The 14,676-nt window shown below is 47.2% G+C and overlaps 1 protein-coding gene across 3 annotated transcripts in view; it reads left to right on the top strand.

The window, feature by feature from the left end:
• Positions 1 to 10,999: 10,999 nt before the first annotated feature.
• tead1a (TEA domain family member 1a) overlaps positions 11,000 to 14,676 on the top strand; it is a 16,905-nt gene continuing 13,228 nt past the window's right edge. For all 3 annotated transcript variants that reach the window (XM_070906947.1, XM_070906946.1, XM_070906945.1), the window contains exon 1: positions 11,000 to 11,204. In XM_070906947.1, the coding sequence (XP_070763048.1) occupies positions 11,000 to 11,204 (205 nt within the window). The remainder of the gene's footprint in view (positions 11,205 to 14,676) is intronic.

The following is a 14,676-nucleotide window of genomic DNA, read 5'->3' as shown; positions in this document are numbered from 1 at the left end:
AGTGTGTGTGTGTGTGTGTGTGTGTGATAGAGAAAGGGGAGGAGGAGGAGGTGCAGAATGCAAATCCAGGCGTTTGTTCTGGGCCTAAGCAACGCAGACTGACTGACTAACGACCATTTGGTGTGTGTGTGTGTGTTTGCCTCTTGCTGTCCAGGCCAGGCAGGCCTATTGTTGCGACAGCAACAGGCGTCGGTGGATGAGGACGCACCATATGGCCTCTGTGTGCTTTAGTCACAACCACTGTGTACGTGCACATGCTGGTGTGTGTGTGTGTGTGTGTGTGTGTGTGTGTGTATGTGTGTGTGTGTGTGTGTGCCCGTGTACTTCACCAATGCTGCAACAATATGGTGGAGTTGTGAGCGGCTGGGCGGCTCGCTGCCGTCCTCCTTGTTGTTTCATCTGTCGTCTCATTTCTAGACAGGAGGACAAAATCCGGCACGCAGATTTTTTTTTCTTTGTGGGGTCGGGATTAGGAGGAGTAATCTTCCTGGCATGAAATGATGTCTTGTGACGTCCAGATGTAGTCCCACTTTGTTCATTTGTGTTCACTGTTTTTATTTATTTATTTATTTTTAAAAGCAGATTTAGTTGAGTAGTTTTGCTCGGTGCAAATTGTTAGTTTGTCTGAATCAACAGGTGATACAGTGAATCCTGGTGCTGAAGGGATGCTTCTGGCTGTGCTGTTGTTGTTGTTGTTGGAGAATTTTTCTCCTTTTTTAAAAACAAATTTCCTTTTAATTCGAATTAAAATCATCCCCTTCAGTGTCCCTGCAGTCCTGGTTCAATTAACAGCGCCCGTATTTCTTTCAGTCTTCGCTCACAGTTGTGGTGGATTTCGCAGGTTGAATTAGGGCAGATTCTGTGTTTTTAAAAACTCTCTGAGCCCGAGCTCGTATGTAATGACATTTAGGCAGCGGAGCCGGTTTATTAGAGCAACAATGCGGAGTGGGTGGGGGGCAGGGGGCAATGGGGGTAGGTGGGGAAAGGGAGGGTGGGTTTTGGGGGTTTGGGGTGAGGTGTGTGTGTGTGTGTGGGGGGGGCAGGCTTTGTTTAGGGGATGGGGGAACAATAGGCATCCTCCTGGGTGGGGTGGGGTGTGCAGGGGGGCGGGGGGGGGGGGGGGCTGGTTTCTGGCTGCAGGAGGCTGTGGAGCCTGTGCTGGCTCGTCTGACCGCCCGTCTCTGCTCTCCTTGTCTTCGTCTGTCTGTCTGCCTGCCTGTCTGCCTGCCGGCCTGTCTCTCTCTCTCTCACGGGCCACACTGACGCAAATACGCCCCAAAGTGTATCTTTGTCTTTGTTTACACCTGGGAATCGCCGGCATTACCGCGCAGCGTAACGTGAGACAGCCATCGATGATGCCTCCACGATGCGTGCAAGTGAAGAGAGAAGGACGCAGTCGGTATTTACAGATGATTTTCAAGTTTTCACAAAAGCTGAGACGAAACGGTGTGTTCCCACGCGCAGAGAGTCCCGGATTTGACGCACGCGACAACAATTGTACTCTTTGCGCAGCTCAAATGCTCAGCAGACATAAACTGGGCAAAACTGTCAGACAGCAGAAGAGTTCGGGCAGAAAATGTCTGCAGCGGAATCAAGAAACGAGGCCAGACTGCATCAAAATATGAATAACCTCTTGGCTCCTTCCCTGATCCACACTAACTGTTCCAATGCTGAACATAGAGTGTGTGTGTGTGTGAGTGTGTGTGTGTGTGTGTGTGTGTGTGTGTAGATGACACAGCTGCAGTGGCGTGGATGGGAGAAGCAGAACTTTCTGAAAACACTTAACCAGCATCTCAACCTGGATCAAACATGGCTGACGCACTTCCTCTGTCAAAAAGGCGGCTTTCTGTTCATCTTTTTCGTCTTTTGTATCTGGCATTAGCTCAAATCACGTGTTTTATACTATATTTTATTTACAGAGAGGTTGCTTTCTTTTTCGTTGCTGTGGAATTTTAAAATTTACCCCAGATTTTTGTATCACTGTTGTATTTAAATCCACATTTCACCCTCTTTTTTTTTTTTTTTTAATGATCAAAATGAACAGTACAATCATTTTTGTTTGTAAAATTGAAGAACTTAAAAAGAGAGAACAATAAAAAGAAGAGGAAGAGACTGAAGTGTCTTTCTGTTGTTTTGGCGTTTCGGTGTAGACGACACACACCGACAAGAAACGGCGTCTACAAACAGAAAAAAAAGAAGACATTTTAACAGCCTTCTCAGGTTTATTTCAGGCATTTAGTGCGTGCCGTGATCCCAGTCGCGGGTCTCGGCACCAAGCAGATACTTGGATGAGGGGGCCACTAACCCTTCATGGGAAGTCTGAGTCCACCTCGTGGAGCTGGATTTCAGCAGGTTTCAGTGGCTCCTTGCTCACTTTCGCCCCCCCAGGGCCGGAGGAACTGGTGTGATAAGCTCGCTCTGCTCCCTGACGCTCAAACAACACGTCCGCCCGGCTGTTGTGCCCGCGGCCTCAGCCTTCGTCCTCAGCAGGCCTGGCGGTGATTGCTCGCTGCTCTCGGGTAGCATTCCCACACCCGGCGCAGAGCGTGATGCATTATTCAGAAGCAGCAAAGTGATGGCCGAGATGAAACCAAACAAGTTTTCACTGAATGAAAAATTGAACAGCTTCTGTGTCTCAGTTCATGGTAATGCTGCTGACACTGATTAGCCTTTTTGTTCTTTAGGTGCTATTAGTAACTGTGACTGACAGAATAAAGCGCTTACGCCTTCCGTTAGAGTCAGACCCACCTGTTAAACATTGAGTGGTTCGTTTGCAATGATAAAAACACACCCCCTCGCTCAGTGCAGCACACCCACGGGTGACCTGTAGCAGCTAGCTGTTGAGCTAATGCTCAGCTAACGTTAGCAAACTGTAGCTCGATATTGTCGTGCGACGGACGCTACTGAGGCAGCTCGTCGTCTTAATGGCTCTTCTTTACTTGTGCTACATTTATACTATGTTTCCCCCCCCACCCCTCCCCATTATGTTCTAACTGGCACTTGTGGCTACAGACACGATTTCGTTTCACGATCGCTGTCTTTGAGGATTCGATTTTCAGTGTTGAAGCCAATTCGTGGAGCACAACAGAACTTTTGCGACGTGATTCGTATTTTCCTGGTAAAGTTTCACTGTTTTGCTCAAGTCATGAATTCGTGTCACCCACTTGGTCCGCGGGGGTCTGTGTGTGTGTGTGTGTGTGTGTGTGTGTGTGTGTGTGTGTGTGTGTGACTGATGTACATGCTGTACTCCACATCCTTGGTCCTGTTCTTGTTAAATGGTCACACACGTGTCGTTTTTTTGTTTTTGTAACCGTTTCTTGGTGGTCTGCGAAACGCAATAAACAAAGGAGCTCTTCTCGTGCACGTGTCGTGCGCAGACCCTCCAATTGTAGCCAACATCCAAGTGCGTGCCCGTCCGCTGTCCGTGTCCACGCGGGTGCCGACGTGTGATCAGGGCTGTAACCCCTTGGGCGCCCCCAGCCATCATTTTTATTGTTAAGAATAGAATTACAGTACACATAAAGTTAATTGCTAAGATCTGGGCAGCCATCGTAAACGTTTATCACGGTCCGTAACTGATAGAAGGGATAATACACCAGAGCGATGTCCTTCAATGCTCCAGTCTTTGCAGACTTCTGAAAGAAAGATATGATGAACACACAAAGTCTCTTTGGTTGGGGCACCCTTTTTTATTAATTGTATTACTCCGCTGATCGATCTGCGTGCTTAGCGGGAGCACATGTTGACGCTTCTGGTCTGTGATGAAGCGGAGTCAGGGACACAGTCCTGCTGACGGAGGAACCTGAAAGAACCGCTCTGTCCTCAGATAACGTACTACACACCAGCATGGTTACGGGATGCAGAGCCGCCGCACTCTCTGCCTCCTAACCTGCATCGGTCTAAATACAGCAATGCTCGAGTTTTAATGGACCACAGATGGAAAACACAGTTCAGGGGCTAATTCATTTTGCATGTGCGTGCATGCGTGCATGCGTGCGCGTGTGTGTGCGTGTGTGTGTGTGTATTTTGAGCAGTGGAGACGAGAGCAGAGCATCTGTTAGCTGTAGAGGATGTAATATGTGTTAGATAGATGGAGGTAGACTGTACTCTTTTCACATCCATGCAGCCATACAGTGTTCCTTCACCAGGTGTGGAATAAGACTCCTGCATGCACACACACACACACACACACACACACACACACACACACACACACACACACACACACACACACACACACACACGCATGTGCTTTCTGTCTCGGCACAATGCTCCCGAGCTCACACTTATTAAATGGTGTTGGTATTGCTGCAACCTCCCCAGGCCTCTCTTTCTACTGGTGGAGGATATTGTGAGTGTGTGTCAGTGTGACAGTCCACGTCAGTGACAGCAACCCCCCCCCCCCCCCCCCCCTCCAGGAAGAGGCCAGATAATGGCTCGGTCTGACTCAGCAAAAACTGGTGGAGGAAGGAAAATAACATGGAGGCAACGGAGAACAGGGGGAAGAGCTGCTTTTTGCCGTCACGTTTTTCCAGGAGGAAAGAAGCACTTCACTGTATCAGTCTGCAATCGGTGACAAATTACCGCGTGTGCATAAATGCTTCTGTGAGAAGAGACGGTGAAATAATGAGGAGAGCATGCTGTGAATCACAGCCTCTTCACCGCTCCATAAAGCAAGTCCCTCTCTTTCACTTTCTCTGTCTTTCTCAAGTGTGTATTAGCGCGGGGGAAGAATAAAAGAAGCTTTGCTGGTTTCGTTTCACTAATGCTGCTTTTTCATTTAATGAATATCTGCCTTTGTTTTGTTTTTTGTGAAAATCGGGTCAGAAATAATCAAACCAACTCGAGACTTCCACGCAGGTGATTATTTTTCTTCCCCCCCAGGCATTGTGCAGGACATGGATTAATTGAAATCGTGACCATCTGAACTGTAAAGAGTGAATGAGGCATGTGCCAGCGCCAAGACCGAAATCCCGAGTAATGGAGTACAGAGCTGGGATTAGAAATGGATGCACAACAGGTCAGTTTCCGCTGCAGGGAAAGTATTTGTACAACCTGACCGATCACATAGATAATCTAGAAACTAGCGAGCCAAAACAACCTTTCCGGGTTCAATCCCCACGACAAACGCCATTTTGAATACACGTGACATTGGAAGTTCTCGCAGTATGAAGCCTCCTGTTGTTTTTCCAGCGCTCGGCATCTGACGCCGCTCTTCCCTGTGAAACCTTTCAGATAAAATCCACCGTCTCGTATCGTGCTTCATGGTCATTTGAGGGCGCCACGCTCATCCACAGTTCAGGCAAAATACAGCTGAAACAGAGCGCTGTGAAAAAACATGGTCACATGGTTGATGGCTGTGTAGCCTTGTGAGAAAGCGTTTCTTCTTTTTTTTGGCTTCCATCAGGACATGCACACGTCTCACTGAATACTGCCGCTACGTGCAGCGGGAATGCACGGAGGATGCGTTACTCAAGCCACAAGCAGAGGTGGTCAAGGACATGTGTCCACATATGACCCCATGTGTGTAGTTCAGCCTCCCTGACCCCCGCTGAAGAATGGCCTTATTGACTCCAGCAGCCTGTGTGTGTGTGTGTAAAGGACAGCAAATCTCTCAAACACAGTTGTACATGGTTGATTGGCTGATGCCGAACGTGTTGAGCGAGGCTTCGAAGCTGTGTGGTTGAGTGCTGATGCGAGTGTGGTGTTGACCACACATTCAATCAAACGGGGGGGGGGGGGGGGGGTTCATCACAAGTGGTCATTCCAAACGCATGTGAGGTGCTGCTTGTCACAATCTGGACGGTTCCGGATCACGCTGGCTTCTTTGAGTCCACTCCTGAATTGCAGTTCTTCTATTGGCCATTAGATGCTGACTGGAAACCCTCAGTGTTTAGACATGGTAGTTCATCCTCTATTTCTCCTGATGTGTGTCTCGGTAGCAGTTTTTAAAGGTACCCTGTGGAGGTTTTGACCACTAGTAGTGCTACGGTGTTTTGTTTGCGCGTGGGGGCGAGGGTCGCGCAATAAACATTCCTGCCATTGGATCAATGCTATTCTGCCGATTCCACAGTTTGTGGCGATTATGCACAAAGAATTGTAGTGATGCGCAAACATGGATGCAAACAATGCAGGATATTAAGCATTCAACACATTGTCTTTGCACATGTTTTATGTAAGAGGGAAAAGCACTAAACACGTCCGTCAGGCCTCGGAAGAGACACACAGTGGCTTTGGGCAACAGAGTAATTCACGCATAAAGAGACAAATTAGTGTAATAAAAGAGAGAGAGAGAGGTGGACCCGATTTTATGTATGTTTTTATGTAGGTTTTGTTCCCATAGTGACCAGCGTGGAGCTCAGGGACAGACCGTACATCAGCCGTGGCAGGAATCATACACCTAAATGCATTCTGACTGTCTGAATAACATGAGGCTCACCTGAGTGGTTTTACCTTGCAAATGATGTGTCCGCTGTGGAGGCTGTTAAAGTGGCAAGATGAATGAAGCCACCCCCCCCCCCCCCCCCCCCCCCGAATCTGTTTAGATATCTAACGCTTTAGTCACATTTTACACACGAGTAAAAAAAACAAAAACAAAAAACCCCGACTCATTGATGCAAAACAAAAAATAAAAAAATAAAAGAAGCAGAAAAGAAGAAATATCACCTCGGATGCTGAATAATTCCATTTGGGCTGTAAGGGACCATTAAAACATGGGGAAACATTGTAAAGTGGAACAATGTTTGCTTTGAGGATTATGAGAAAATCCTCTTGTATAAAACCTGTGTGTGTGTGTGTGTGTGTGTGTGAATGTGTGTGTGCACATGTTGGATGCAGTTAAAACAGATGCCGTTGAGTGGTCCAATAGAAGAATGAGTGAAAGGCCTGTGATAACACATTCAACTTCTATACCAACAAGACCCCCTGCGGGTGCACACACACACACACACACACACACACACACACACACGCCCCCTTTTGCACGCACACACCCAGGTCCCTTCGGTAATGCAGACACTCACACACCAGTGGCACTACATTTCATTACAAACCTCACTGGCCCGCTCTTGAGAACGCGGGGGCCGCGAGCCGTGCACGTCGCATGCTCACAAACACATACATGTAGTTGGCGCGCGGCGGAAGCCAGCGAGCGCTGTGAGGAAGAAGTGGAAGAGGAAGAAAGGCGACACAGAAGGGAGAGCGTGAGGGTCCAAGGCAGCTGCAGGACCGTGGCCGTGCGCCCTGTGTGTGTTCTCCCGAGGGCTGGCACTGACACCGTGACGCCTGCTGTCCTGGCTGGAGTGGCCCGGGCCTGCCTGGTGACAGGAGAGGCGCACGCAGAGAGGAGGGGCACCCGGGGTGCAGAGGAGTCGCCCAGTCAGGGTTGATTGTTGTGTGACTAATGTCTCTCTCCAGCGTCCATCTGCTGCTGGGCCCCTCTCATGCTCACGTCTCCCGAGCCTCACTGTGGTTCTTCTGTTAACCCCCGAAACCTCTTCGCTTATCACCCACCCCTGACACCTCCATCCAATTTACAATCAGAATTGGGCTCTTCATGAAGTTTGTGTGTAAAGTTCCGAGTTACTACTAGCTAGTAGTGATTTAATAAGTCAGGCGGCGCAATTAGACCTTAAAGCGGCTGTAATCAATATATTTATAATAACCATGTACCGAGTCACTGTGTAAGGTTGAATGGGGTCACTCCTACTGACAAACATGCAGACAATTAGCACCTGACTCCGCAGTTCCCCTACAGAGTGATATATAGGTTAGTTGTTTTTTTTTTTAACTCCAATTCTATTCTCACTGCTCACACAGCGTAGTTTTTGCCTGTAGCACACAACTTTTTTCAGAGAAAAAGCTCTAGCGTCACACAGCAAACAGTTAAAGTTAGCGACCAGCTGGTGAACATAGTGGAGCATTTAACGGCCAAGAGACCCCCGAAAAGACAAAAAAAAACAAAACAACAGAGCCTGCATTGGACACTCCAGGTGAATGCTGATGTCGCTTCCTACCCGCTGGATGTTTTTTTGCCACTTGGGGGCCGCGGAAACAAGTTGTGAACAAAACAATGACATATGACGTCACTTTTTAAGTTGCTTATTCGCACATCCAGCAGTTACGGAGCCACAGTGTGGTTCACTTGGACTCGCGTTTGAATCTCCGCTGCACCTTAGTCGTAACGAGGCTTTGAACTTTTGAACGTGTGGCGGTTTATTTGAGTGCGACCTCAGCCCTCTGGTTGACTGTAGTACAAACTGCCTACCTTCACGTACTTGTTAATAACTAAACCATTTGCAAACATCACACATGTGGGAGCAGCGCTCGCACAACAACGAGATTGTATTGAGACATTTGCATGTTTTATGTCTGCAGAAAGAGCTGTGTATGTTTGTGCAGACTGTAGCATATTGCAGTAGTTCATGTGAAGTATTATCAGGATCCAGGGTCAGCCCCCCTATCGTATAATGTTGAGGACTATGGGAATTTAACATTGCAGTGATATTTAAAGTCCAATTTTACATTCTTTGATAAATGCCACACAGTTATGTACACCATGACATCCTGCATGGTGCTGAGGTTTGATAGCACCCGCATGTAGAGCAGTGAAGTATATACTAGCAGCTACTCAGGCTGAGTTTGGTGTTCGAAGGCCATTGCACAATGGTAAAAAATAGCGCTGTTGAGTGTTGTAAATACAAGAGATGGGAATTTAAAGCCCATTTAATCCAAACGTAGGTGGTTCGTTGTCATTGCTCCTGCATAGGCCTTCAGAGAGGTCAAATGTTTAGTGAATGGTTCTGAAGAACATGCTGACTTTTTCAGATCACACGGAGAAGAAATTCTCTACATTTCAGCATCAACAAACCTTAAAGCTACTGGTCTGAGACTTTTCAGTGTTCTTCTGAAAGCCCGTAAAAGATGTTGTTGAGTGCGCGGGGCTGCTTTTGTGCTGATTATTTGTGAGGGGAGCGGATCACGACCCTGGTGAGCACAAAGTCCCTCCGTTGAATCTGCTTTGCTGGTACAAAAACCAAAACAATGAGCTAAAAGACACTTCTAAAAGAGGCTTCATAGAGCTGTGGGGAACTGTGCAGAGTTGCTAATTCTCTGTGGGTCCTTCACCAGGAGTGACCCCTTTCACATTACATTTAGGCATTTGATCCACTGTTTATATAAAATATTGATTAGTGGAGCTTTAAAGCACCATGTGATTAGTAGGCTTTAAAAGGCCGTTGTGTCACCTGTGAAGAACGATACTTCACTTTAGCGCGCCCACGCTCGGTGTACAGGGAACAAATCTTGCCACTGGTGCTCAGCCGCACAGCCCGCTGGATGAATGAATCCTTGTTTGAGTGGAAAACTGCTCGGGGGGGGCAGGAGGGAAGAGGGCAAGGGCGGGAAGTAGGAGAGGAAACGGAAATGAGGGTGAATAGAATAAGAATAAGAGAGAAGCAGAGGACAAGCTCTAGAAAGAACCAGCAGATCTCATTCGTTACACGTGGCTAAGCCAGTGGATGTCGTCCTGTGCCCCCCCCCCCCCAGGTGTTAAGAAGCGCCGAGTCGGGCCCAAGCGTGCGGACGGGGTTAAAATGTGTCCAAAATGTTACATGCTTCAGTTGCATGTGCACGCGTGCACACTGTCAAGTGTAATTGTGTTAAAATTAGCCAGGCAGACACACACACACACACACACACACTGACATACACTTCACACTGCAGGCTTGTGCAGGCTGTGGCAAGGGACAGAGCATGGGAAGTGTGAACAGTAGAAGACCAGACAAAATGACATGTGTTCGCCCAAGGAGCTGGCACTGTAATTGTGTGTGTGTGTGTGTGTGTGTGTGTGTGTGTGTGCATATGTTGGTGTGTGAGTGTGGTGTGTACTGCGCCAACCCTGCTGTTTACCGTGGGGGATTTCAGAAGAATTGTAGGCAGCTGGCAAGCCCCTTCAGTTTCTCTCTTTTTTTTTTTTTCCTTCCTTAATCTGCTAGTAGCTGTGTGTAGTAGTGGTCTCTGCCTGTCTGTCTGCCTGCCTGCCTGTCTATCTGTCTGTCTGTCCGTCCCTCATTCACTTGTTCCACTTATGTGCATGTGGATTTGATGCTGGGCTACCACAATGCTTTAACAAAATAGGCAATTTCCTTCATGAAAAGAAGCAATAATTCCCCCACAGCTGGGATACAGGCCTACAATGTGTTTGATCAGAACTTAAAGCTGCACTAGAAAATATTTTCTTGGTGTAAATACAGACTTAATATCAGCGCGAATCAGAGGAGAATGGGCCCATTTCCGTTATGTTTCCCCTGTTTTCTGAAATGAAATGAGATTCTGGCTTGTTGTGATCACATGCGTGCGAATCCAAACCGTCTCCTGGACAGCACACTGTAAAGAGGAAGCTGGAGAACGGTTGTGGACCCGCCAGCACGCCGTACATATAGAACGGAGGCACTGTATGACGACATTTGTGGCTAAAACTAAAACTAAAATTGGTCAACTTGTGCGTCAACTGTCATTTGAGTCCCATTTGAAATAATAATAATAATAATAAAATAAAAAACCTTGTGAAAACTTGTGCTGCTGAAAATGAAAACTGTGTTCTGTTAGCTTTTAATTGCAGCTAATACAACACTCTTTCTGTGTTTGTTATTTCTTCCCTTTTTAGGGCTCCAGCTGTCTGACGTTGGATTTCGGACCAGCTTGCTGAGTTGTCCACAGTCTGCCAGCCTTGTTTTTTTAGCATCATTAGCGGTAGTTAGCATTTTGGATTGCCATTGTCGACGCAGCAGCTAGCATAAGCATTCAGCTTCTTGTTGACCGCAGGTGGCCGCCCCCACCGGGAGTAAATCATTGCCATTAGCATCAACGTTAGCGTGAGTTTGCCATAAGCCTTTTTTTAAATTTTATTTTATTTTATTTTATTTTATTTTTATCACATCTCGCGCTCAAAAAGCATTAGCGCTGAGCACACGTCAGCCAGTTAACGTTAGCTGCCAGTATGGACCGCAGTAGCTGGAGCGGCAGTGAGAGTGCAGGGGAGGACATGGACAGGCTGAGTGACTCGGGAGGGGACAAGACCATGGACGGGGACCCTGAGGGGGTCTGGAGCCCCGACATCGAGCAGAGCTTCCAGGAGGCCCTGGCCATCTACCCGCCCTGTGGTCGGAGGAAGATTATACTGTCAGATGAAGGAAAGATGTACGGTGAGTGGTGTTGGGGGGGGCTTTACTTTCTAAAATGCCAGAAGACAGTGGAGAAGGTTTTGTTACAGCGCCTGAACCAAAAATATTCAGTTTAAAAGCGGAGAAAGCTGCATAAATAAATGACATATTATGAATTATATTATATAATTCTAAGGGTTACAAATGTATATGAGTTTTTTTATATATATTAATAGTGATTCATTTTCTATAGATTGGTTAATCAATCCCTGGTTGCTAATCTTTCATATATGAACTGATGAAAGATACTGGATAGACGGGCTGTGTGTGAGGGCCGTCTAATAGCCCCCCCCCCCCCCCCCCCCCCCCACCACCGAGTGTCGGAGACACCGGAAGGGAAGATGAACTGTAAAAGAGAGGAAATAGTGCTGTAGGTGCATCGTGTGTGTGTGTGTGTGTGTGTGTGTACGTGTGCGTCTGAGAATGAGCGTGACTCTGAGAGGGAGTATATGTATGTGTGTGTGTGTGTGTGTGTGTGTGTGAACTAATAGAGTGATGAACAGATGGTCCTCTGGCTGCCACCAGCTGCGCCTCCCTCCCTCTCTCTTTCACTCTGTCGTTTGTTTCTTTTTTTCTCTCCCTCTCTCTGTATGCACAGTGCACTCTAGTGATTTCTTTATGATACTACTTGAGTTTTAGGCTTCTGAGTATTAAATGAAATCCCAGGTATTCGTTACCCCCCCCCCCCCCCCCCAATGCACTCGGGACCTTGACTAATTTAAACACACAGACTATATGGCCAAAAGTATGTGTATGCCAGTCTCTGTGCAAGCCAGTCAAGTTCTTCCACAACAAACGGGGGGGGGGCATCTTCTTAAGGCTGCACTAATCAATATTTTTATATTAACAAGGGGAAAAGTTACTATGTGAAAGGTGTCGCTTGTAAGAAAAACCCCTCAGCTCTGTAGGACGTTTTAGTGTCTTGTAGCTCACTTTTTTTGATTTCACAGCTTTACTGTTTTGCTTTTTCGCTGAGTATGTACACAGCAGGTGACGAGACGCACATCTTCAAATGAATGCTAATGGTTGTCCGTGTCCGGTGGACGTGTAAAGAGGCAACTGTTTTCCGTAACACCTTTTTATGAGGCGATAATATGTCAATGTTGTGTTTACAGCTCGTTGCCTAGCCCCCAAGTGGCCCAAAGTTAATGTCAGTCAATCAATGAATGCAGCTTGAAGGACGTAGCCGTGTGCACAGGGGGCATAGTCATGTTGAAACAGGAAAGGAAGGGCCTTCTGAAAACTATTGGAAAGTTGGAAGCAAAATATTCGTCTGAAATAGCAGCGCATGCTGTAGTGTTGCGATTTCTCTTAATTTGAACAAAGGGGGGGGGGGGGGGGGGGCACACCACAAACAGCTGACTTGCCGACACGCTGAAGTCACGCTGATATTAAAACCCCCGTTAAAGCTCCTTTTGTGTCATCGTTCGGTCTCACTCCGCTCTCTGCCGTCCAGCGCCGTTTGTTTACCTTGTTGACTCTGTGTCCACGCTGTTGACGTCTTTATCACTGTGACCTAATCGAGTTAGACTAGAGTCTGTTCTCAGAGGCAGGGCAGGAACGGCGAAATGGCGAGAAGGGGATGAGCAGCGTTTGGCATAGAGATCGGGGGGGGGGTTTAATCGCTACTAGAACATCTGTGCAAAGCAGAATTACGAAACAGCATCTAGTTTGTTTTTTGTTTTTTTTTGGGCTCGTGGTGCACACAGAGCAAGACATGCTCACAGTTTTATTCATGCCTGCTGTTTCATTCTTTTGCAGTCTCTCGCAAGAAAAAGCAATGCATGTTCTTCTAGCTCATGCAAAAGCGACATGCTGTATGCACACAACCTTGGGTTTGCTTTATAAACGTGCCATCCTTTTCTTTGCCTTTTAAACCAAACCCCAGTGTCATTAGAGGTTTTGCGGTTTCCACAAGCATTACAGTAAAGGTAAAATGAGGGGCAGGTCAGTATTCCTACAGAAAAGAAAGAGGTTAGGGGACCTATGTGGGTCTAAAAATACCCCCCGCTGGCTGCAGGGAAATGGACTGAAATAGAAAAGAAGAGGGAAAATGTGCAAAAGTGCTTGGATGAACTTGGTGGCAGAGATGCGTAGAAAAATCATAAATGGATGCGTATAAAAGGGAGAGAGAATGAAAAGGTGAATAATAGCGCTATTATCCTTGGCAAAGGTACGGCAGAGGTACAATGTAATGGCTTGTGGCTTTGTCCCCTACAGAAACATCGTATGGATCTGCGCGGCGGATATGAAAGTCATTTAATTGGTATTGAACCATCTCGGCCCCTGGATTACAGGCATGTTCAAAACAGATAGTATTACTGAAGACTGAAACATACTGTGAATGGTAATGGAGAAAGTGTAGGCTGCGGCACAGACTGCAAATATCTCCCACCAACATCTTCAGGACGGCCTTCTTCACCCATTGTTGTCATATCGTATAAATAAAACACGACTTTATTCCCTCTCAATGGAAACTTTCATTATATTTCCTCTCACTGGACGTGTTGGTGTGCTGAAAGGTCTTGTTGGTTTCCAGTCCGCATGCTAACAACCTTCCAAAAGAAACCTGAGCTGAGCTGGTTTTCTCGGACGGAGGTGAAAAATGTGTGGATTTCTACCGCATGTGTAAAAAGTAGTAGGGAGCATTTTGTGGCTCCAGGAGTCACCAGACCTCTGTAGACCTCCTCATCCCTGCTTTAGGTACAAGGCTACATTAGCGGCTACTAGCATAACACACCCGAATCTCCGACCGAAATGTGGGTGGTTGACTTGCATCCATGTTATTTTCTCATTTCTCTTGAGGATCATAAAGAGAACATCCTTCAGGCTCTTACGGGCAAAACAAAGGGCAAAGGTCGTCATCCCACCTGGATATACCAAGGCATCAAATTTGAAACTACAAAAGGTTTTCCTCCCCTTTTTTAAAAATGTTGTTTTAGTGTTCGGTGATGCCCCCACCTGTTGCACTCTGCAGGTGACGTCGCCTGGCGGCAGAAATCAAAAGGTTCGGTGTTTGATTGCTCTTTAAAGGAGGTGTTGGGAATAAACGGAAGATCAGCTTTGCGGTCAGCAGGAGCAGCGATGTTTTGAGCCGTTGTACCTGAAAAGACCTTTTTAAAAGCGCGCCACCTCGAGAGACTCTGCATCCGCAAAAGTAGTAGTCTCATTTCTGTGTGATCGACAGGTGGTCTCCGGGCGGCGCAGCACTGAACCAGGTGGAGACCAAATGAAGGAGCTGCCATCTTCTTTAAAACGCGCAAATTGCGACAAGCGCAAGCTCCTACCTGGCGTTGGTGAGGCCCTGTTTGGCCCCTGCGGTCTCTTGAGGTCCTCCCCGGGGGTACGCAGACAATACACAGCACTTCACTGCAGCCTTGTTAGCGAGTGCGGCCGGCGAGGCTTTTAATTTACCCTCAAAGGCCTTCCGAGCCATTCTGCAAAGCAGCTGAAG

The sequence above is a fragment of the Enoplosus armatus genome, chromosome 6 (assembly GCF_043641665.1).
Source record: "Enoplosus armatus isolate fEnoArm2 chromosome 6, fEnoArm2.hap1, whole genome shotgun sequence".
In the NCBI taxonomy this organism is placed as follows: Eukaryota; Metazoa; Chordata; class Actinopteri; order Centrarchiformes; family Enoplosidae; genus Enoplosus; species Enoplosus armatus.
Note: the sequence above shows the minus strand (reverse complement) of the source record. Positions and strands in the feature narration are given on the sequence as shown.